Source organism: Melozone crissalis, unplaced genomic scaffold, assembly GCF_028551555.1.
Source record: "Melozone crissalis strain CALT ecotype California unplaced genomic scaffold, PUWL_Pcris_2 ptg000027l_1, whole genome shotgun sequence".
NCBI classification, from domain to species: Eukaryota; Metazoa; Chordata; class Aves; order Passeriformes; family Passerellidae; genus Melozone; species Melozone crissalis.
The window spans coordinates 16438126-16459027 of NW_026535805.1; the positions used below are offsets into that span (position 1 = coordinate 16438126).

Below are 20902 nucleotides of genomic sequence, written 5' to 3' on the forward strand. Positions count from 1 at the left end.
GGACCAGAGAGGATTAAAAATCACACCTGTGTGTCAGGAGTTCTAGCAACTCATTTCAGCATGAGGTGGTTTTGTTCAGCCCAAAGTAGAAGTCTGCTATGGTGTGATTTTTGCCTCTTTTGATAACGTGGTGTAAATTTCCGTAGCTGAACACTGCAAAAGTTGGTCCCACCTTTTAAAAATGTATCATACAATTAAGTCATGAGGCATTCCCTCCTGGGATCACAATATGTGACAAAAAACAGTGATAACAATTTGGAAAGATTGTAGAGGTTTTTTATTTAGACACAAAACATGGAAAGATCAAATTTTTTCCAGGCTGAGCTAGGTCTTATTTAGTGGTATCTTATTTGGCTACTGGATCAATGGGCCATGAGCAGCTCAATCAATAATCAGTCTAGCAAGAGCTATCACATTTTTCTTCACCTTGATACTCTCCAATGCAATTAAATAGCAAGTGTGAAGGTGGGCAAACAGTAGTGTGAATGGAGTACAATTTGTGATGTTTTGTCTTTCAGAGGTTGAGATATTCCAGTACAAACACTTGCAGGATTTTGTTGAGATTGTCAATAGTGGCTTTGTCAAGGTTTTCTTCTGTGTCCTTCATGGTATGCCATACTGCAGGAAAAGGGGATGGAATCAGATGCAGGACTGGAACCCCTATAAAAAGGAAAGTGAAATTTGGGCAAGAAATATTTTAGAAGTTCTGTTAAGCCAACTGATACTTCACCCTTTAGCAACAGAGTCGGGTAACTACTCAATAAGCTTGCTTTATATGGTGTGTCCCTGCAGCTTCCTTTTTCCTTCTCTTGTTTTGATGCTTGTGACTGCATCCCATCATTAAAGAGTGTATTGTGTAAAGCTGCCACCTTCCTTTCCTTTGAGTACTTTTCCCTCCTCCTACTTTTTTCTTTTTAAGATAATCTGTAGCTACTTATTGGGGGTTTTGGGCTTTTTTTTTTTTCCAAGATTCTTTAGGTTTTGTGTTTAGGAGCTACAGAAGGACAGAGAAATCACTGCAACTCCTCAAAATGAAAACTGATTACCATGTTTTTGTGATACTGTTAAGACTGAATATTTTTGAAGCATTTTTCTAGTTCTCTACATAAATGGTAAAATAGGGTTTCTTATTTTTACTCTGTAAAATAGAGACAGTGTTGCCCTCAGTTAAAGGAACTGTATCACTGCATGTATGTATATATATACATACACACATATTAAGCCACCTATATGTACTGCAGCTTGTAGGTAAAAGAGGAATGAAATCAGTCTTCTGCTTCCCAGTTGCTTTTGGGGAGGAGCATTTTTTTCTCAGCCTCTTTCCTGTTTCCCTTCTTTTTCTCTCTGATTTTTCAGCTGCACACCACTAAGGAATTAATTTTTTTCATTAGGTAATACATCAAAGCTCTAAAGTTGGATTCAGAAGCCTCAAGTTGGGACAAATAAGCTTGAAAAACAGGAGCATATGCACTTGATCATTTATTAAATTAAGCATTTCTTACTGAATATATACAAATTATAAGAATTTCTGGTACCTCTTAACAAAAATGGAACATGATCATCTTCAACCAAGCCTCGATGTAAATTACTGCGGAAATACTGACTTGGAACAGGGTGATTCTTCAGCAGATTCATGTTGTGTAGCTTTTGCTCTGTAATGCACAATGAAAGTGATTATTACAATTTTTGAACAATGAGGAACGTTAGCATGTTTGAATTATTTTTCCTCACACATGGAAGCATTTTCCATGGCACAATAGTGACTGTGTTTTGCATTTGTTTAATATTTGGAAGACCTCAGAACTGGTGCTGTTACCATAATTTTACAGAAGTGAGAACAAAAACACAGAAGTGAAGCAGTTGCCAAGTATCACAGAGTGACAATCAGTGACAGAATTTGTTTGGTTGCTTCCAAATGTCTGAGAGTCTTCCTCAGTTGTTTTATTAACTAAGTATGAAAATCTTCATATAGGTTTAATATTTCACATTTACATTATCAAAGATTCTTACTGTAAACCAGAAAATTAATCTAAAAATCTGATTTACAGAGCTTAATATATTTAAAAACTACTCACTAGGTTTTGAAATTCATTCAAAACCCATATCCTTCTGCTTACCAATTGCTTGAAGCCTCTGAAACCATCGAAGAGTGTTTGGAAAATAATTGGGAAAGACCGGGTTTCGTGCACCAATTAAATCCAGTAGTACAAACAGGTCCTAGACAAGAAAGAATCTTTAGTGCAGAACTCTTTCATATAACATCAGCAGCAGCAATGAAACTCTTGGTTTCCTGTATAGCTCATGAGCAGGTCTTTGCTGGCCCTGGCCAAAGATCTGCCTTTCTAGCGTGGCGCTGCCTGAGGAGAATTCACTAGCAGAACCTGATTCCAATCTGATACATTTTGCTGTCTTCCCAAGGAGGGCAAGGCTGGGCTATTCCTCTGTTCCTCGAGCTGAAGCAGACTGCATAGCCTAGCCTGCAATTTGCGTGTTATATCTTTAAAAGAAAAACAGCGGTAGGTGGGGAGAAAGAAGAGGAAATTGCTTTTTCCCCTGAGAACAACAAAGTCTGTCAAGGGAAAGACATTTTATGAGTCACAAGAAGCAGTGACAGAAGTGCCTCAGCAGTAAACAGGGAAAGTAGAAGCGAACAGACACCCAGAATGTTAGTAGGAATCAGAGGGATACAGAGGTTGCTGTAGCTTAGTACTGAGCTAGGGGAGATTTGTTCATAGGCCAGTGCTGTTTGTGCTCTTTCCTTATCACTTTGAATTATCTTTTCCTGAAGAAGGTGGGTATCCTAGTTTATATTCTAATAAACTGTGTATTTTGATATTTCTATGGCTCCTCCTCATACTTGCATGCAGCAGGTCTAATCCCATGAAAAGCTCTTCCCAATTCTCTAGCATATTTCATAATGTTTCCAGAAGCCTGCTTCTTCCTTTAACTTCAGTGGGGTTGTGGTTTTCTTGGGAATTTGGCCAGTTACCTATTAATTAAATATTGTTACAAATGCCATTTACTATTGTTCCTTAAGGAGGAAAGTCCTTAGGAAGGGAAGAGCCACTTACTATGCCCTGCAGCTGGTTTGTGGTTGTTGAACCAGGTGGGTGTGGGGTCGATGCCATTTTTTGAGCTAAGTGTTGAGATCCATAGAGAGAATCGGAAGGGGACCACCGAACAAAGGCTTCTTCACCATCAAAAAAGATCAGCTGAAGGGAAAGGTCTGGCCTTGATGTTGAGCTGGCCTGTTGGAGGAAGTTAAAAGTAAAACTAGCTGATTCTGGCCAGAACATTAAATAAAGGGCAAATACTGTAGTCATGTAAGTAACACAAATAAGGATGTATTTTCAAGGTTCCCTATGCAGACCTTCCTTTGGATGTTATTATGGTGTAATAGTGGTAGTCATCAGTCAAGGTAATTGTTATTTATCTAACATAGTGACACATTCTCCAGTCTCATACAATTTTGGTTCTGGATAAAAGTTTCATTTCTGACTTAGGAGGATGTGACCTGAGCGTTGAGACCTGCAAAACCAGGTAGCAGCAACATTATCTCAAATAATGAGGGGACATGTCAGTAACAACACCTGATGGGAGTGCAAATATCATCATTTGATTGCATCACAAGGATTAATGTAATTGCTACAGCTGTGCATCAGTGGAGGTGAATTATGTATTTGACAAGTTGATGGTTCTTTCAGCCTCTTCATTCAGGGCAACTTGCAGTCACTGAGGTAATTTTGTGCTAAACCAGAGCAAAGAGAGTGGATATGTCAGATATGTCTTTTCCTTTCAATAACCAAAATATAACAGCACTAAAACCTGAGAATATATATGATAAATGTGTTTAATGTCACAAAAAAGACATTTGTATGAAATTTCTTCCTAGTGTAGAGGGAGTCTACTATCTGAAGCCTCATTTGAATTGTCAGAATTTCCTAATAATCCATAGCCCAGAAAATCCCAGTCTGGTTCCAATAAATGAACAGTTTGAGAATTGTAGTCTTGACAGTCGCTATAAATATTTTAAGCCCTCTGTGAATTAACACTGCTTCAAGTAAAATTGCATGATGTGGTTAAACAGGTGGGGTCACTGGCAGCAGTCATGTCCTGTATGGGCTACAACTCCCAAATAGCTGGAGCTGATGCAATCTGAACAGAAGCTTCTATAAAATGTCAGTCATGCAGGCAAGATGGTATTGATTGTGCTCACAGTGTATATTGATTTCTCTAATGGCAATGGCTTGCTGCCCTTTGTCCTTTGCACATGACGGAGCTCTGTGGGCAGCAGTCATTTTGCACTACATTCTGCAGGAAACTGTATCAGTGCTATTTGAGTTTTAGAAAGTAGTACTTGTGTTATTATTACTATTACTGCTTAACACATTTTAATAATGAAGAGAGTCTTTGCCCAATAATTTTAACTCTGGAGAAGTAAGTTATAACTGGAGAAGCATCAAGATAAAAATCACAGCTTCAAGTCAAAGTATAAATAGATTTGGCTGAAAACATAGCAAAGTCTGTTGTGCTACCATAAGAAGAGCAAAAACATCATAACTAATGTATTAAGCAGATGGATCCCAAAGTATATTTTGTTAACAGACTGTACAAGTGATAGCCTGTGAAAAGTCATTAGTTGCCTTTTTGTCAAATGCTGTCATCTTAGATGATAAAAAATAATTTTCACTGTAAAATAGTGTATTCATAGTGAAAAATGTCAGTCTTTAAAGTCAGTGTGCAAGTTGTTTCATAAATACTCACTGGGCAAATTTATTATAAATGAAAGCCTATGTATTACAGGACTTTTTTTTTGTCTTGTGATTAAAAATATTGGCATATTCTCAATCTTCTCATTCTTAAATATTCACATATCGGAAGGCACCAAATCAGTTTCTGGAAACTCCTGTTGACAAGTAATTCTAAAACCTGAGCTAAGTGTACTCCTGGCACTTTGTAGAGTGTCTCTCACATTTGAGAGACCTTTTCCTGTAACACCTCTGCAAACTTATGAGAATTATTTTTCTGTAAATACTGAATACTGAACCAGTAGATGGCACTCATGAATCCATAATCCTACAAATTTGCAATCCTACAAGCTTTAAGAGTTTGTAGGCTCAACAGATTTTGTGCCTAGCAACTGCAGCCCTTTGAAACAGATTTTCATAGCCTAGGTAACAAAGACTGATGACATTATACTCCTTTCATAAATAAACCATTCAAATTTGTAAAAAAAAAATTAAGAAGAAAATCTTTGTGGGACAAGGGGACCTGAGTGTGACTCTTCTGCACAACAATTAGTTCATTTGTGTCTCAAAGCAGAATACAACTGAGAGATTTCTGCAGGATTCAGAATGCAGCAAAGCTTTTCAATGGCCCTAGATGTTACTGGATATGATAGGAACTTCTGAGTCAAGTTCTGCGCCTTTTAGATAGAAAGTAGCATTACACCTTTCCAAGTCTATGAAACATCTATTATTCATGTATCATTTGTTCTTTTTATATGGTATATGTTTATACAGATAACTTTTAGATATCCACCCTTTTTATAAGAAATTTTAATGTGACAATATAATTTAGAGTAGTAGATACTGATCTCTGTTTGTTCTTGGAGTCAATGGGAGATTTATTACAAGCACAGCAATCAGAGAACCCAGCATGCAGGCTATGGAAAAGAATGTGGAAATGCCTTGAGGCCTGTTGCTGTTGGCAAGGCAAATGAAAATGAAACAAAAGAACTACCTTGATTAACTGCAGCTCGTTATCCAGGGCCCGTGCCAGCTCCAACATCATGGCACAAGGCACAGCTGAATCAGTGGCTCCCACAAACACTCTGCCCTGCCACTGTTGTCCAAAGAATTTTGAGTCGTAGTGGCAAGCAAGCACGAGATGGCGTTTTGCAGAGGGCTCCAGAGTGCCAATAACATTTGAAAAGGTTTTATAGCCGTATGGTGTGTATCTCTGAAATGTATCTTCTTCAATTTCCCAACCAGCCTTTAATGCTTGAAGACGGTCCTTGATATGCTGCAATTATAAAAAACAATCAGGTTAATTGCTTTGCTTCAGAAAGATGTTGCAGACAAATTGTTATTAGCTAATTAATAGTGGCTCCTAAGCTTATTTCTGTAAGTTCATGGTGTTTCAAAAGGATAAACTTTATAGCAAAAAATGTAATATCACTGTATAACTTTGCTACCTGAGCCTCTGACTGCCTCATTTGCTTTTTATTTTTTCCCTTTGACCTTTCTCTTTGTGAGTGTGAAGATGTTTTGAATTATTGCCGGTTACTATGACACATTAAAGTCTTGATCTCTAAAGTTTTCAGGCCAGTGTCTTTTTCAGGTGTAACTAGAGCAGATTTAATGTTAACATCTTCAAAGCTTAACTCAGATGTGCCCTTAAATTAAAAGTCAGAATTGGCTGCGGAGACCTTGTTGTGGCTGTTTAGACAATTACCACATAAAGATGCCACAGAAGTATAAGGGGAAAAAAAAAAAAAAGCTCTTTGGGTTGGTTGGTTGGTTGGTTGGTGTGAGGTGGCTGGACTTCTAAGCTTCTGTGAAAAATCTGCCTTTCAAGTGACATAAATTGTTTACAAGGCCATAACAGATAGGTAGATTATTTTAATTAAAGAAAGAATGAAACATTTCAGAAGAGCGTTTCAAAAATTAAATTCTATAAGTGTAGCTCATATAAAGATAAGAATTGAGACAATCTATAAGGCAAATCATTAATTTTAGCTATCTTTCTGCCTGAAGAGAATACCTCTAACGACCCCAGCTATAGTTCAACCAGAGTTCTGGCTAACTCATATTAGAGGGACATCTCTGCTTCTCTGTTGAGCAACTTATTTTTGTGGGTCCCTAGAGAGCTTCTTCAAGGCAGATTCCTCTCTCTTTAAGTAAACATTAGGAAAAGCCTCTGAGGGGAAAATAGACTTTGAAGACTTGTTCTGCTCTTAGGGAAGTCAGTAGGAATGATACAAAACAACAATATTGCCATAGATTTTAGTGCTAGAACAAGCTTCCATTTTGTTTGTGGTCACCCACTGAAAGCTTTTACAACATGGTATGGTCTATCAGCTATCAGTAGGCAGAATGAAGGATGTCTGTTAAGGATTGAGGGCACTATATAAGCCTGGATGGAGCTCCCAGTAGCCTTTTTCCCTAGTCTGATGATTTTGTGTCAACAAAGAAGTATAATCCATTTCAAACTCCATTGCTGTGTTTTGACAATAGAGGACTCTTAATTTTTTTTAATTTAATACATGCTGTTACCTTGTAACAGGATGATCCATTCTATTTTGAACATAATCTGTGGTTTTCTAGCCTAGGCTCAGCTGTTTTTTTGCTTTTCTTCCTTTTCTCCCTTTCACTTGGCTGCCTTCCAGAGTACTGCTAAAGAAACCACAAAGCTAAATCTACAGAGATGTGTGCACACACACACACACACACACAAACACACACACACAAAGCATAAAAAGGCTGCATTTTACCAATCTACCAATTCCTGAGTAGCAAATAAATTTATTGTAGCTGGGGCTGTCTTAGAGCTGTTGAGTCAGTGCCCAAAGGGTAGATGAAGGCTAGTGGGATGCTCTGAATTTCTTTAGTAAACTCAGCTGTACCATTGTCTTCTCCTGCTTGGCTGATGGGGTCCAGAGCCAGCATGGACACTGTCCTGAATATGCCCACACTGTGAGTGCAGAGCAGAGGGGCTGGCAGAGCAGCAACCCCATTGTGTGATAGCTTCTTGTGGCTCAAAGACAACGTGCTGGAGTCTTTACTGCCTTGGGGCCAGCTGCAGCCTGGTTTGTTGGTCCAGCACCAGGACACTGCTGTGCTTGGGCCAGTGGAGCTGCTGTGGTTCGTGGACCAGGGCTGCGCTTTGTTGTGCTGACCATTTTATCTGCCTGCCCCTTTGGGCCCCTCTGATCCCCTTTTCTGTTGATATACACATCTGAGGCAACTCTCCAGGGCACTGTAACAGCACAGGACAGGGCCTCTCCAGAAAAAGTGTCATTTATTTCATCCCATGCATGGTCTCGGGTTTGAACCAGTGACCAAAAACCTGCTCATGTGAGGGAAAGGACAACCACTGTGTTGTACTTTGGGTACCAAACCTGGGGCAAACTTGTTAATTTAAAACATGATTAAAAAAAAAAAGACTTATTTCCCATCATGGTATGCAGCCCTGGGCAATAATGTCAGCTGATGTGCAAGCTGTGTCATGTCGGCACTATGCGGTCTAGACTTGAACAATGATAGAGTTCACCCTACTGAATTAAAGGAATTTCTGTGGCACTGTCTCTTTGGTAGGGGTCACCAAAGATGTTACCAGTATATAAAAAATAATAATTACTATAATAATATATAGTAAAGATGTTAGAGATTGTCAGGAAGCATTGTCTTACCTGTCGCACGATGTAACTTCCTTGTGATCCCGGGTATCTTTCTATCAGGATAGGGCGCAAGTCATTCTCCCACATTTCAGAAATATCTGTGTTGGCCACAACTTTTTGAATAGCATCAGAACTTAAAATTCTTGGTTGGTGAGAATACTGCAGAAGGTAGAGAGAAGAAGAGTGCTATAACTGTTACTGGATCTTTTAAACCAGTTTTCTTCATAATTATGATAAAAATGGTATATTGTGCTACTTTGATTTATTCCCAACAAAATGTAATTATTAAACCCTTTTCACTCAGAAATTACTGGCTTCTCTGTCTTTCATTTCCATACAAAATTTGCTAGTATTTAAAGTATGGGAGAAAGTTTTATCTACCAGCTAGCTGTAAAACCTGAACTGATGAATGGGTTCTCTGTTTCCTAATATCTAAATTATACATGTCATGTCTACAACCACGCCAGCTTCAACCAAGGTTTCTATTGAGACAAACACCAGAAGCTTTCTTTCCAGTAGTAGTATTTAGCTTTATGCTGTGTGCTGTGAAGAAATGCCTAAGGTAGGTCACTCCCAGAGGGAGCTAGCTGTGTCATTGTGGTCTCTGCCCACAGTGGCAGAATGAGTGTGACTGCACAGAATGCTGTGGCTCCTCTGGGGCTAGCTGGGGCATTTGTCAGCTTGGTGACACATGGGTTAACCTCAGATCCGACAGCTCGTCTCCTGTGGCAGCCCCTAGTATGTGACCCACCTCCCAAGTGACTTCCTTTCTGTTGCCCAAGCACAGGCCTTTGGGGCTGTACCAGGTGACTCAAAATGCTTGAGACATCCTTATGTAGCTGGCAAAGGCACATCTTAGATGTGCAAGAGCTCCATAGAGCTCTGCAGTGGTAGCTGAATGCCAGGTGGGATTCCCAAGGACATCTCAAATGCCCCCTTAGACACCAGGTTTGAACCTATCCAATCTCTAGCAGTTGTCTCCTCAGAAACTTCCTGTGCCACTACAGTTTTTACAGATTCCTGTTTCAGGCACTATCATTTCATTCCTCATTTATATCACCTCTACTCCTGTCTTTCTCCTAATGAAAAATACTGCTTTATTTCTTCTTTGATCAGAACTGCCTTACATGACTGATCAGACTTGCTGTGCTTCCATGTACCTTGTCTATGCCATCCTTTCTGAGATGAGCAAAAGGAGAGAAAATGGAACATGAGCCCCTCATAGTTTATACTGTAGGACAATGGTATTTTTAGTTTATTCTTTCTTCAACAGTTTTCTTCAAACTGTTTAACAGCTGACTTGCTTTTGGGCTGCTCCTGCATCAAAATGACATTTTCATACATATCTGTAGTCTAAGCCTATCATTGTATGTGTTAGCAAGGAATAATTCACTCCTTTTCTACTCATGTGTGTCATTTCCCATGTGTCTGACACAACACCTAAAACCCATTACCTGGCCAGAATGTGAACTGACCTCGAAAGTCAGGTATCTTATTACCAATTACCTTATTACCCTAGGTGATGAATATTGTTTAAAAACAGGGGTTGCCTCACTATTTGACTTTTTTCTACTTTGTTTGTGTTTGTACAAGCAAGTATGAGCACAAGTATTTTTTAGCCTTCACTGCAAACATTTAATTCTACCCTTCTCTTGTTTCCTAGGTGTTTATTTCTGTGTGAACCTTTCCTCTATTTCCACTTAGGTTTAGCAGTGAAATTAAGCAGAGGGCTGGCACAAAGACACTGAATCTAGTTGCGCCAATTTTAATACAGTGTTTAAAGCTGAATTTTAAGACTGTAAGGACACCAAAATTTAAGATGGGCAGTTAACATTTTTAAGGCTAGCAAATTTAGACATAGATTAAAGAAAAAAGAAAAATTATTTCATCTGATATGAAGATGAACTTTTGAAAGTTTGGAAATTATACCATGGAAGTTGTAAAACCGTCTTTTGAAATACTAGAAGTATAATGAGGTGGAACTTAGACCAGTGTAGAAGAGGCACAGAGAAGAGAAAATGTCAGGGAGCTGTTCAGTTTAGGAGGAGCGGGCTGTAAGGGGAGAGTGAAAAACTAAAGCTATGTACTTTGGAAGAGTGTAGGAGGACAATTTAATTAAGGAAGTTCAGAAAATCTGCAGTTGAACAAGCGAAGAGCATGCCTGGTAACTGGGGTCATCAAATCTCTTGGCAAAGAAACATTATTAAAGTACAAATGCATGAAAGTACTTCAGAAGAGAGGAATCAATTCCCATTTCTAATGATGGAGATACCATCAAATTTGGGAAGTGAGAGGAGTTACAAAAGTGGTTATGAAATAAAAGAGAAGCAAAATAAGATTTGTAAGTGACTCATTCTTTACAGTGTTGGTCAATCCCTACTTTGCCACAACAGGCAGGCAGAACAGTATCTTCATGACAGGGTTGTCACTAATCCTGTTCTACTAAGCTGTACAAAACTGCAAAACTTCGAGTTCTACAAGTAGCCCAGGCTTACCTGTAGAACTTTGAATTTCTGGCTCACATGTCCCTCCAGGGACAAAGAACAGAAGTTGTTGAAGGACAAGAATTTGATGAGAAAGAGGAGGTGTTCTTGCTCAGTGTGTGCACAGGCGGAGGAGCTGAGGTGTGATGGCTCTGTGGCACTACTGACAGCACTGCTGGGGAGACTGGCTGGTCAGAATGGAGCCAGCTAAAGAATGAGGGGATGGGGCTCAAGGGGGCTGGAAAAAGGAGCACTGGGGCTGTGTGATTGTTCATTGACCAGCGTGACTAAAGATTCACCCCTGCACGTATATACTATATATGTACATATACATGAATTGTGCATAAATACAGATATACAGTCTATACATGAGCTATATATATACTATATGAGCTATACACATATATATGTATGTAGTGTAAGGTACAATTAATAGAATAGAATGAAACAGTATCTCATTATCAAACAAAGAAACAAGCCAACATTTCCTTGAATGGGAGGGGGGGATGAGTTAAAACAAGGAGAAAGGGAGTCACTAAGGAGAAGCATGGAAGGGTGTGAGGGAAGCTTCATTTTACCACTTGTCGTGTGGAATTCAGTTGCTTCTTGCTGAACTTTGACTTCAGCTCTTCTACAAACACTTGGGGAAGGGCCCTAAAAGTATATTTTCTGTTTGGAAATTCCTGAAGTGTTTAGTTGAATGTGGTTTGCAGTTTTATGCTCTCCTACGTTTCACGTGGTTTAATTCTTTATGAAGAAAACTATGTTAATGTTTCATAATGAAACACTAAGACCTGCTACATTGAGAAATCTATGGTTTAAAGCTTACCACTGTTTAATTAAACCTTATCTCAAGATTCCTTTTTTCACTAGTTCACACAGCAGTCTAAATTAGACACAATATGAGTCTACAACGTATTAGAGCATTATATCTTTTCAAAACAATTTTGTACCGGCTATCAGCACCATGCCTACTTGTTTTTCCTAGATACATGTGCATTGCTGCTGACAGAGCTGTCTGGCTTCTCAAACTAAGTCACTGTCCTCTGGCTCACCATAGTCACAATGAAAGTTGGAGTATAGTAGAATGTTATAAGGAATACAATTTCAGATTTTGGGTTTCCCCTTAAATTCAGTAACATTTCAGACCGTGACAAAGCTTATCGCTCTTGATGCCCGGTCCCGGGCGGTGGGAGATGACAAAGCCAAACGTGTGAGGAAGATCTGCTCACAAGGCTTAGGAGGGAAGCCATGGTACCCACCCTCACCTGCGGGACCGCGCCAAGGGTGAGCCCAGCCCGGATTCACGGTGGAGGCCAGGGCAGGAGGGATGGGGCCGTCCCCGCGCCCAGCCGCTCACCCCTGCCCGCCGGGAAGGCGCTGCCCCGCACCAAGGGAGAGGCGAGAAGCGCCCGGGAAAGGCGAACGCGACCCACCTTCTCCTGGGTCCACTGCGCTCCGGCGTCCCTGCCGAGCGCCGGGGGCAGGCAGGCGGCCAGGCACAGCGCCCCGAGCAGCCGGGCGGCGACCCCCGCCATCCCTTCCCTCCGCCTCGCCGAGTGCCGGGGGAGCGAAGGAGAGAGCGGCGGCTGTGCCAGCGGAGGCGGCGCTGAGGGAAGGAGGCACGGAGGGAGGGAGGCACGGAGAGAGGGAGGTACGGAGGGAAGGAGGCACAGGGGGAGGGAGGGAGGTACGGAGGGAAGGAGGTACGGAGGGAGGGAGGCACGGAGAGAGGGAGGGAAGGAGGCACGGCGGGAGGAGGCAGCTGCAGGAGCGGCGCTGGCCGCGGGAGCCGCAGCCGTACCAGCCTCTCGGGCAGCCCGCGTTCCCCAGAGCCCGGCCCGTCACCAGCGCCAGGGGCTGCCTGCGCCCCGGCCCCCTCCGCTCCCTCCTGCCCCGGCCGCCGGGCAGCCAGGGCGGGCAGGCACTCGTGATTCCCGCCGTGGGAAAAGCCGGAGCCTGCGGCTTTGCCCTGAAAGCCGGTTCTGTGTTCCGAGGGGCAGCTCGTGATCCCTCGGCCCCCGGGCAGCGGTGGGAGCTGCGGGCGCTGCCATGAGGGAGGGCCGCGCTCTCCCGCTGGGAGCCCGCCGGGAGCAGCGCCCGCGGCTGATGGAAGCTCGGAGCTGGTATTCCTTATGAAGGGTGGGACAGCAGAGACCACAGAAATGCGAAGGGGTTTAATTAATTAATTTACAAGTTCTTCTTATGATCTTTTTTAGGCCTAAAACAACAATACTTGCTAAAATGAAAACCCACTCTTCAGGCGATTTAATTTATGTACTTTTATTATCAACCAAGAACAAAGCAAAATCTGTGGTGAGGCGGTATTTTGCAGTACACCCATTTAAATTAATTAACCAAAGATACAAGTTTCTGAGTTTTTGTCCTCTTCTTTAGGTGATTTGACATCACCGTTCTTGCTCTAGAATGTTGTAGAAAACATCTGTCTATTCTGCATCACAGATACTCTATTTAAAGTCTCCGACTTTGACATATTTCTTAAAGTTCAGGCTCAATCTCAAAACAAAATAAAAGAAGAAAAAGAAGAGATGAAGGAGGGAAGCAGCAGGAGTAATCATTTTGCTGCTTGTCAGCCTTGTGCTGGAAAGCCTATCCTAGTAACTATAGCTTTGCAAGTAACAGTGATGTTGGAGAAATGGAGTGATTTGTGATTTGCAGATTGCTGACCCAGATTTCACAGGGTTCCTAGAAAAGCTGGTGGATCTGCCACCCAGCGTACAGATGACATCTCTGGTGGTGATAGCTTTACTACAGATCCTTCTAGCTGATACTCAGAATGTGGCCTTTTTTTCATATATGGGAAAACAAAGAGTTAATTTAAATTGCTGCCTTTTTTTTTTTTTTTTTTCAGTCATGAAAGTCCACACAGTGCTTTGTTAGGAAATTGTTCCAAATTCACAGCTGAATCACTGGTTAACAGAAAGAAATGGGCAATCTTTTGATTACCAAGAAAAATCAGCATGGTTGACAGATTTTTAGACAAAAGCCCCAGCATGTCAGAGATCAAGTCACGGGCAATTAGTCTAAATCCCACTACCAAGATGATGGCGATCCCAGCAGAACTACACTACAGAACAAAAATCTGTTGCCCCTCCATGAGACTTCCTGTGGTTGGCTATACAATCCAGATGCTGGACAGAATTTCTGGGTGATGTGCCAGGGTTCTCATACAATTTAGCAGAAAAGAAAATAAATACTATAGCTACAGGAGAAATCTGACAAGAATATGAGTCAGGACTAGCTAACACTGCTTTTCCCTAAGGGATTGTGGTTGCTCTGAGGGTTACAATTATTTGATAGATTACAAATTTGGCTAGTGTAAAGTCAGATTAAGGCAGTGTTAATATCACCTACATGGGAAACACACATAAAAATGTAAGTGCTGGACCAGATGTGATCTAGAGAGATCAAACAGGATTTTTTTTAAGGGCATTACTTTCAAAATTTGGACTGGAGAAGTCCCCTCTTATAACCACCCCATAAAGTTCTGTGTCTACAAAGAAGACTGACAGAACAACAACAGCAAAAAAGACCATGCAACAGAAATCAGAACACTTCACAGCTGAAAACAGAATTACATAAGTATTTAAATATGCAAACTTTAAAATAAAAATCAGAAGTGATGGACATTTTGTTTTTCCAGGGATTTATGAAGGAAAAAAATGTGTTGTTTAATCCTGCTCCGTACCACCTAATAGGAAATGTGTCAACAAATTTCTCAGTGGCCAGCTGTTCTATTACATACATTTTAAATAGTTGTGTTATTACTATGAAAAATCAAATAGATGTAATCAGATACCATGTAGAGGGGGGAAAAAAGGGTACTTTAATTGAAGAAAGCACAGGCAATGTGTGACAGTACGATCTGTACATCGTCCCTTCCTGTGCCCAGGAAGCGACAGCTGGTGTGACAGTGCCATCTACTGAAGTCCCGATGGACAGTGGATGCAGGCACCTCTGGCAAAGCCTTTTCCTTCTGCTCACCCTCCAGCACGCCAGCATTTCAGCCAAACCGCCCTGGGAAGGCAGCTGAGGCCGCGGGCTCTGTCATTGCCGTGGCTAGCAGCCCTGCAGAGATGCACTGCCCGGCGCTGCTGCGTGTTCAATGCGGTCTAACGCGGTTCAATGCGGTTTAATGCACGCAGTTCTCTCCCGAGGGGGAACTCCCGCTCCTTCCACCGTCACAAATACCGTTTGAATGCCTGCCTCCCCCGTGGCAGGGAGAGCAGAGGAAGTGTGGTTTGCTGCCGTTTGAATCCACATAATAAAAGGTCATTTCCAATCCAAAAGGCTGGATGGGGCTCCAAACAACCCAGTCCAGTGGAAGGTGTCCCTGCCCACAGCAGGGAGGGTGGAACCAGATGGTTTTTAAGGTCCCTTGCAACCCAAGCCACTCCTGATTCTATAATTTTGAGCCTCAGCTGCGGCTGATTTGCCAGCAGCAGTGAGGCAGCAGAAGCAGCCTGAGATTTCCAGAGCTCAGCAGGCTGGGCTGCTGCAGCCTCAGAAATGCACAGACAGCTCTGCCAGCCAGAGGGAAGGGAGGTGGAGTGATGGTCACAGGGGAGCACAGGGGCCTGCAGGTGCCCGCTGCTCGTGTGCATCCTGTGGGCTTCAGCTGCTGCTGCTCATCCCGGTTAGCTCATCCACTGCTCCTCTCCTTTATCAGGCTGTGCAAGCAACCTGCTTGGTGGTTCAGGTTACAGAGAGCCTGTTTCCATGGGCTGATGCCTTCTCAGACAAAGCTTTAATAAGTGGAAAGTGTGAAATGTGTTTTCCAAAGCCTTATTTAGGAAAATAACTTTATTTTGGAGCCGATACAGTTGAATTCTATATATGATATGAATGAAGCTACCCATAGATTAAAGGATCCATGAGATCATTCCTTAAACTAGGGGGGGGTTAAGTGAATTCCAAAACTCAATTACCTAGAATTTTGAATACAAATATGCATTTTGTTTAATAAAAAAATATGTCAAAAATGTATGTTTATACCAAGGTAAATTTTGATTCTATGTTTTTTAAGTCTATATGAAACTTTTCACTGGTTTGTTGGGAGGTAGATTTTGGGACAAAGTTCAGCTAAGGGCTCAAACCAAGACGATGAGGTAATTCATAGACATACCCACATTTCAGGATTTTATCCAAACCAAACCTGAACTCCTAGCTTTTTTTCAGTTCCCTTATGGGAGAGGGTGAGTTGAGAGAGTGAGAGAGAAAAGAGACAATGAACAGAAAAAAGGAAAAAGAAAAAAAAAAAGGAAAAGGAAAAGAATTTCTATATTCTGCCTATAGAGATATTACTTCCTCTTTTTGCAGACATTTGGACATTTGTTGCAGATCTTGCAGATCCTAAATGAATGCCTTTGCTATGCAACATCAGGTCAAAAGCAGTGAAAAATAATCATGGCAGCATGTGCTCATGGAATTTCTCAGGTAAATGCACCAGTAAACTCTCCCAGGACATTGCCTTGAATATGAAAATATTCAAAACATTAGCTTGGTGAATAGAAATGAATACATGATGTATCCACTTTCAGATATGAAATAACCAAATGCTAGAGGTATTATTTTCAAACTGGAAAAACTTCATGCATTTTTAGAGTTATAAAACAGTTCCAAATGCAGTTTGTTTATATAGCCCTTGTGGTCCATACAGAAAACCAGTTTTTTGTTTATAAAAGCAAATAAATACAATGAAAGTCACCCATTTCCTAGTATCTTGTAAATGTAAGAGAGTGATTTGTAAAGCACAGCTGGCTTCAGCAGGGAAAGCTGAGCTGTGAAAGCAAGCTAACCATCTGAGGGAATGATGTGGGCTCAGAAAAAAAAATAAGAACACTGATGAAATCCACAGGAAATCACTAATTATGGTAGTCATAAAAAAAAACAAACCAGAAGGCTTGCCCTGTCAATTACTGCAGCCAGGGCTAATGCTGTCATGATGCTGCAATCACAGAGTCAGCTGTGCATGTGCACAGATGGGTGTGCTGCTCCAAACACAGATACTGAATGCAGAGCTGCTTTCAGATGTGTTTTACACATCTTTACAACAGAGATCTCTACAAACAGAACAGGGTTTGGGTGCTTCAGCAATATTTGTTTAATAGAAAGTAACACCAAAGAAGTACTTACAGCACTTTGGTTTATTTTGGCTGATGCTGCCCTGTATTCTGTAATAAATTGATTTGAACTAATCCATCTTCTGATTTATGAAAAAGCAGCTATTGCAGCTTAGGGCAGCAAATTAAATGGCACCAACCCTATTGGATGGTATAAAGCTGAGCTTCTTTATAAAGAAATATAATCGTTGCCCAGTGGCTGTGGTAATACCTAATATCCATCTGGTGCTGTCCCTAAACAGATATTTTTAGGGCTGCTACTCAAAATGTGAGAAGCTTGCTGCACTTTAAATACAGCAGAGTGTGTCTCTTTGCTGTGCTAAGCATCAGAAATCGTGTTTATGGAAGCAAGCTCTGTGTTTACAGTGGTGGCGTGTGGGAGTCCCACTTCAGAGGAAAAAGGAAACGAAGATTGCTCAGCTATCTGCTGCAGAGCTTTGGCAAGAACATCCTCTATTCATGGAATAGCCTTCATTAAAAAGTCCCAGAGTGGTTTTTGGCATTCAAAACCAGTTAAAGGCAGAATCAACCATTAACTGCTACGTTTTTAGTTTAAAGTACTTCCAGATTTTGACAAGAAGCTGCAGGCATATTATTTATCAAATAAAATGGCGCCAGTCAGCGCAGAGAGCTGGTCACACTCTCTGTCAGCTGCACTGTGTAAAGGTCTGATGCAAAATAGGGTGCACAAAGCGGAAAGGCTCCCCTCAGCTTCAGTGGGTTTTGGGCCAGGCCTCAGGAGCACAAGGTAAAGGAAATGAGAAACGCGCGTTACAAGCAGAGCTATAAATGACAAGGCACTAATCTGCCTCTCCATCTGTGTCTCGCTGAGCTGAGCATTAGAAGCCTTTGAATTTGACAGTTTGCCTTTTCAAGGCATTTTTGGTCTGGTATATAACTTAAATTCAGCAACTCCCTATGGTAGTGGATATTATTTTAAGACTTGTACACAGAAATTGAGACCAATTCAAGAAGGAAGATTACAGGTTGTCTCTCAACAGGGAGCTGTCGGGCTGAAGGGAGGTCACAGAGGCAGTTTTGCCTCGCACCAGTTTTATTTGGTACTTCAGCTCACTCTTTCTCCCAAGTATCTTGCCTGCAGAAATCTGCTGCTGATGCCAAGAGTGGCATCATTAACGCAGGGCAGAAAATGTGATTTGGGTGAATCAGTATTAGAAGGGGGGGCTGAAACGCAGTAGGAGACGGGCAGTGAAAAGGGCCTGGAGAACTTCTGAGTCCTGGCACGCACATCCGTGGGGGCCAGCGGGACACGCTGACAACCACTTCCAGCTCCAGGTCAGGGGGGCCACGGCCAAGACCAGCGCGGGGCTGTGACACACTAGGTCAAGTATTTCCTGCGCAGCGATGGAGGGCCTGCCCGGCCCAGGGGACATCCCCGTCCCGGCAAGGTGAACCGGGAGCGGCGCGGACCGACACATGGGCTGTGGCTGCCCGGCCGGCCGGGACGGAGCGGGGGAAGGAGCCGCGGTACCCCCAGGTGAGGCGGGCAGGGCGGGGGCTGCCCGCACCCGCGGCCGCCGCTGGCACCGCAACCGGCGGGTGCGAGCTGGCGCGGACACGGGCTTTGGCAGGGCTGGGGCGGCGAGGCGAGGCGAGGCAAGGGCGGCGGCGAGGCGGCGGCGGCAGCTGCAGCTGGGAGAGCAGGGCCCCGCAGCCGCGGCCATCCTATTCCGTCCTATTCCGTCCCGTCCTGTCCCGCAGTAGCGGCTCGGGGCAGCGCCCGCCACGGCCGAGGAAAACTAACGGAAACTCTTTCAGGGAGTCCTGCGCGTGCGCCGTCGCGCGCGCTGAGCCCCCTGCCCGCGCGGGGCACGCCGGGGTTCGTGGTTCGCACAGGCCGGGCGGCCAGCGGCAGGACGCGGTGGTGGGACTACAGCTCCCGGCAGCCCCCGTGGCGCGGTCCCGTCCCGTCCCGGGCGGCTCTGGTGTGTGTGCGGGGAGCCGCGGCGCTGGAGATGCGCGAGTGGCCGCTCCGGCCCGGGGCAGCGGCGCCGCAGGTAAGCGCGGCGGGAGCGGAGCCGCCGCCGCCGCCGCTGTGGGCGGGAACCGCCGGGGGGTCGCGGTGTGTGGGGATGTGGGTGTGTGTGTGTACGGGGGTGGGGGCCGCTGCCGCCACCGCGCCGGGGAAGGGCGGGGGCGGACTCGAAAAGTTCCTGCCGCGGCGGCGGGAGCGGCGCCGAGCCCGGCACGGGCCGTGCCCCGGGGGAGCGCCCGCCGGCCCCGCGGGGGGAAAGCGCCGCAGCGGCTGCTCCGCCCTGGGTGCCCCGGGGTGGGGGTGACGGGCCGAGGCCACATCATCTCCGGAGATGGTGCCGGCGGGGGCGGGTCGCGCAGCGGGGATTTAAACCTGGGAGGGAGGGACGGGCGGGCGGCTGCCAGCGCCAGCCCGGACGGGGCTGCGTGACCCGCGGCAGGCAGGACGCGTCCCGCCGGTCCCGCCCGGCAGCCGTGGCGGGGAGTGCCGTCCCTCCCGGTGCGAACGGCCCTGCTGGGTAAGAACCGCGAGTGGAGCCGCCTGGAGCGGGACTCGGCGTCCGCGCCTCGCCTCGGGTCGGGACGGCAGGGCGGGTGGAGGGCCAGGTGTTGGAGAAGCTGCCTTGGTTTGGGGACAGCGGGAACGGCAGGGACAGCGCTTCTGGGCGGGCGCAGGCTGCGAGCCGGGCTGCGGGAGAAGGAGGCAGAGGGACTCCTTCATTGCCCCTGCTCCTCTCTGCTTTGTGAGGTACAGGGATTTCTTTGCGTAAACAAAATGCGGTATTGTAGATTGCACGTCAGTTTCAGCATATGCTTATTTGATTTGATGTTCGGAAGAACTCTATCCTCACTACGAAGTGAACAGTTTCTGTGGCTTTCCTTTCATAGAAAGATCCATTCTTTCCTATTAAGCAACAAAAATAAACTTTTTCAAAGGCTTGTGTGCAAATACATATGGTATCAAAAGGCTTTGTCAATGCAAATGCATCGTGCCTTTGACAAACATAATTAACGTTCTAATTAGTCAGTTGTAGGTGAGCTTTCACAGGGTGCTTTCACTGTCTTAATTAAACTTGCCTAGCAGACTCATTAATTCTTTCACATCATAAGGCTTTTCTGTTCTCTATTATGTTGGTTAGGCATTGTTTTTTGTAATTCAAATCCACCCCTAAGGCTTCATATTTGCTGTCTCTGGTATCTGTGAGAGGTGAGGGAGAGGAAAACAGTAGGTAGAAAACAAGAACAAGTCATCTGCAAGCAAACTTGAAGGCACTGTGAAGCTGCTTTCTTGAGAAAGGTCTTTAAATGTTACTGTTGCTGTCCTTGCTCTCCCTATTTATTGCTTTCATCTATATCGTGTTTAGCGTGTTCTTTAAGGCCGAAGTTTCTTTTCAGATGTCGTTGCTACAGGTCCAACGAGTCTTCTGTATTTGAAGGCAAGAGTTTCTAGATAACTGTGCTTAAAATCCAAATGTATCAATTTGTTCTCTCTTACAGAGCCCCTGTTAGGAATTTTTGTCACTGTACTGAGAGCTTATTTTCCTCCCAGTACTGCAAATTGTTTCTCTCTCTTTCCTTATCTACCTTTTAGAATGCAGTGACAGTGGGGTTTTCACCTGTTTGACTGGTAAATACCAGGAGTGCATAGTGTATTAATTGGACTGTTTTAGCTAGTCTCAGCCTTATATCTGGGAAGGACAGCTGCCACTGTGTGCAATAAGATGTGGCATTTCTCTTCTGAAATTTCATTGCAAGAGTAATACACTTTCTGAGTGTTTTTTTTTTTTTTAAACGACATAAGGGAAGGAAAAAATATGTGAGCTTACTGGTTTTGTTATCTTGTATGGATCAATGCTCCTTAAAAACTGTTAGCAATATGT

At 43.8% G+C, this 20902-nt stretch overlaps 2 protein-coding genes across 2 annotated transcripts in view; one reads left to right on the plus strand and one right to left on the minus strand.

Annotated features, from left to right (window-relative positions):
* Positions 1–270: 270 nt before the first annotated feature.
* Positions 271–12470, minus strand: QPCT (glutaminyl-peptide cyclotransferase). Its single transcript, XM_054279144.1, has 7 exons — positions 12321–12470; positions 8414–8560; positions 5743–6024; positions 3072–3248; positions 2118–2217; positions 1536–1652; positions 271–660 (listed from the first exon to the last, which is right to left on the minus strand). The coding sequence occupies exons 1-7, from the start codon at positions 12420–12422 to the stop codon at positions 515–517; spliced, it is 1071 nt and encodes a 356-aa protein (XP_054135119.1). The 5' UTR covers positions 12423–12470; the 3' UTR covers positions 271–514.
* Positions 12471–18963: 6493 nt separating this feature from the next.
* The window catches only part of PRKD3 (protein kinase D3), a 42714-nt gene continuing 40775 nt past the window's right edge, over positions 18964–20902 (plus strand). The window contains exon 1 of the mRNA XM_054279138.1: positions 18964–19045. The gene's annotated coding sequence lies outside the window, so the exon portion shown is untranslated. The remainder of the gene's footprint in view (positions 19046–20902) is intronic.

Bases quoted from the DNA above. Each gene is read 5' to 3' on its own strand.
- QPCT (XM_054279144.1), bottom strand. From the start codon at position 12,422: ATGGCGGGGGTCGCCGCCCGGCTGCTCGGGGCGCTGTGCCTGGCCGCC. The intron at 8,561-12,320 runs GTGGGTCGCGTT...TACCTTCTGCAG, and splicing joins CGCAGTGGACCCAGGAGAAG to TATTCTCACCAACCAAGAAT. The intron at 6,025-8,413 runs GTAAGACAATGC...TTATAATTGCAG, and splicing joins GAAGTTACATCGTGCGACAG to CATATCAAGGACCGTCTTCA.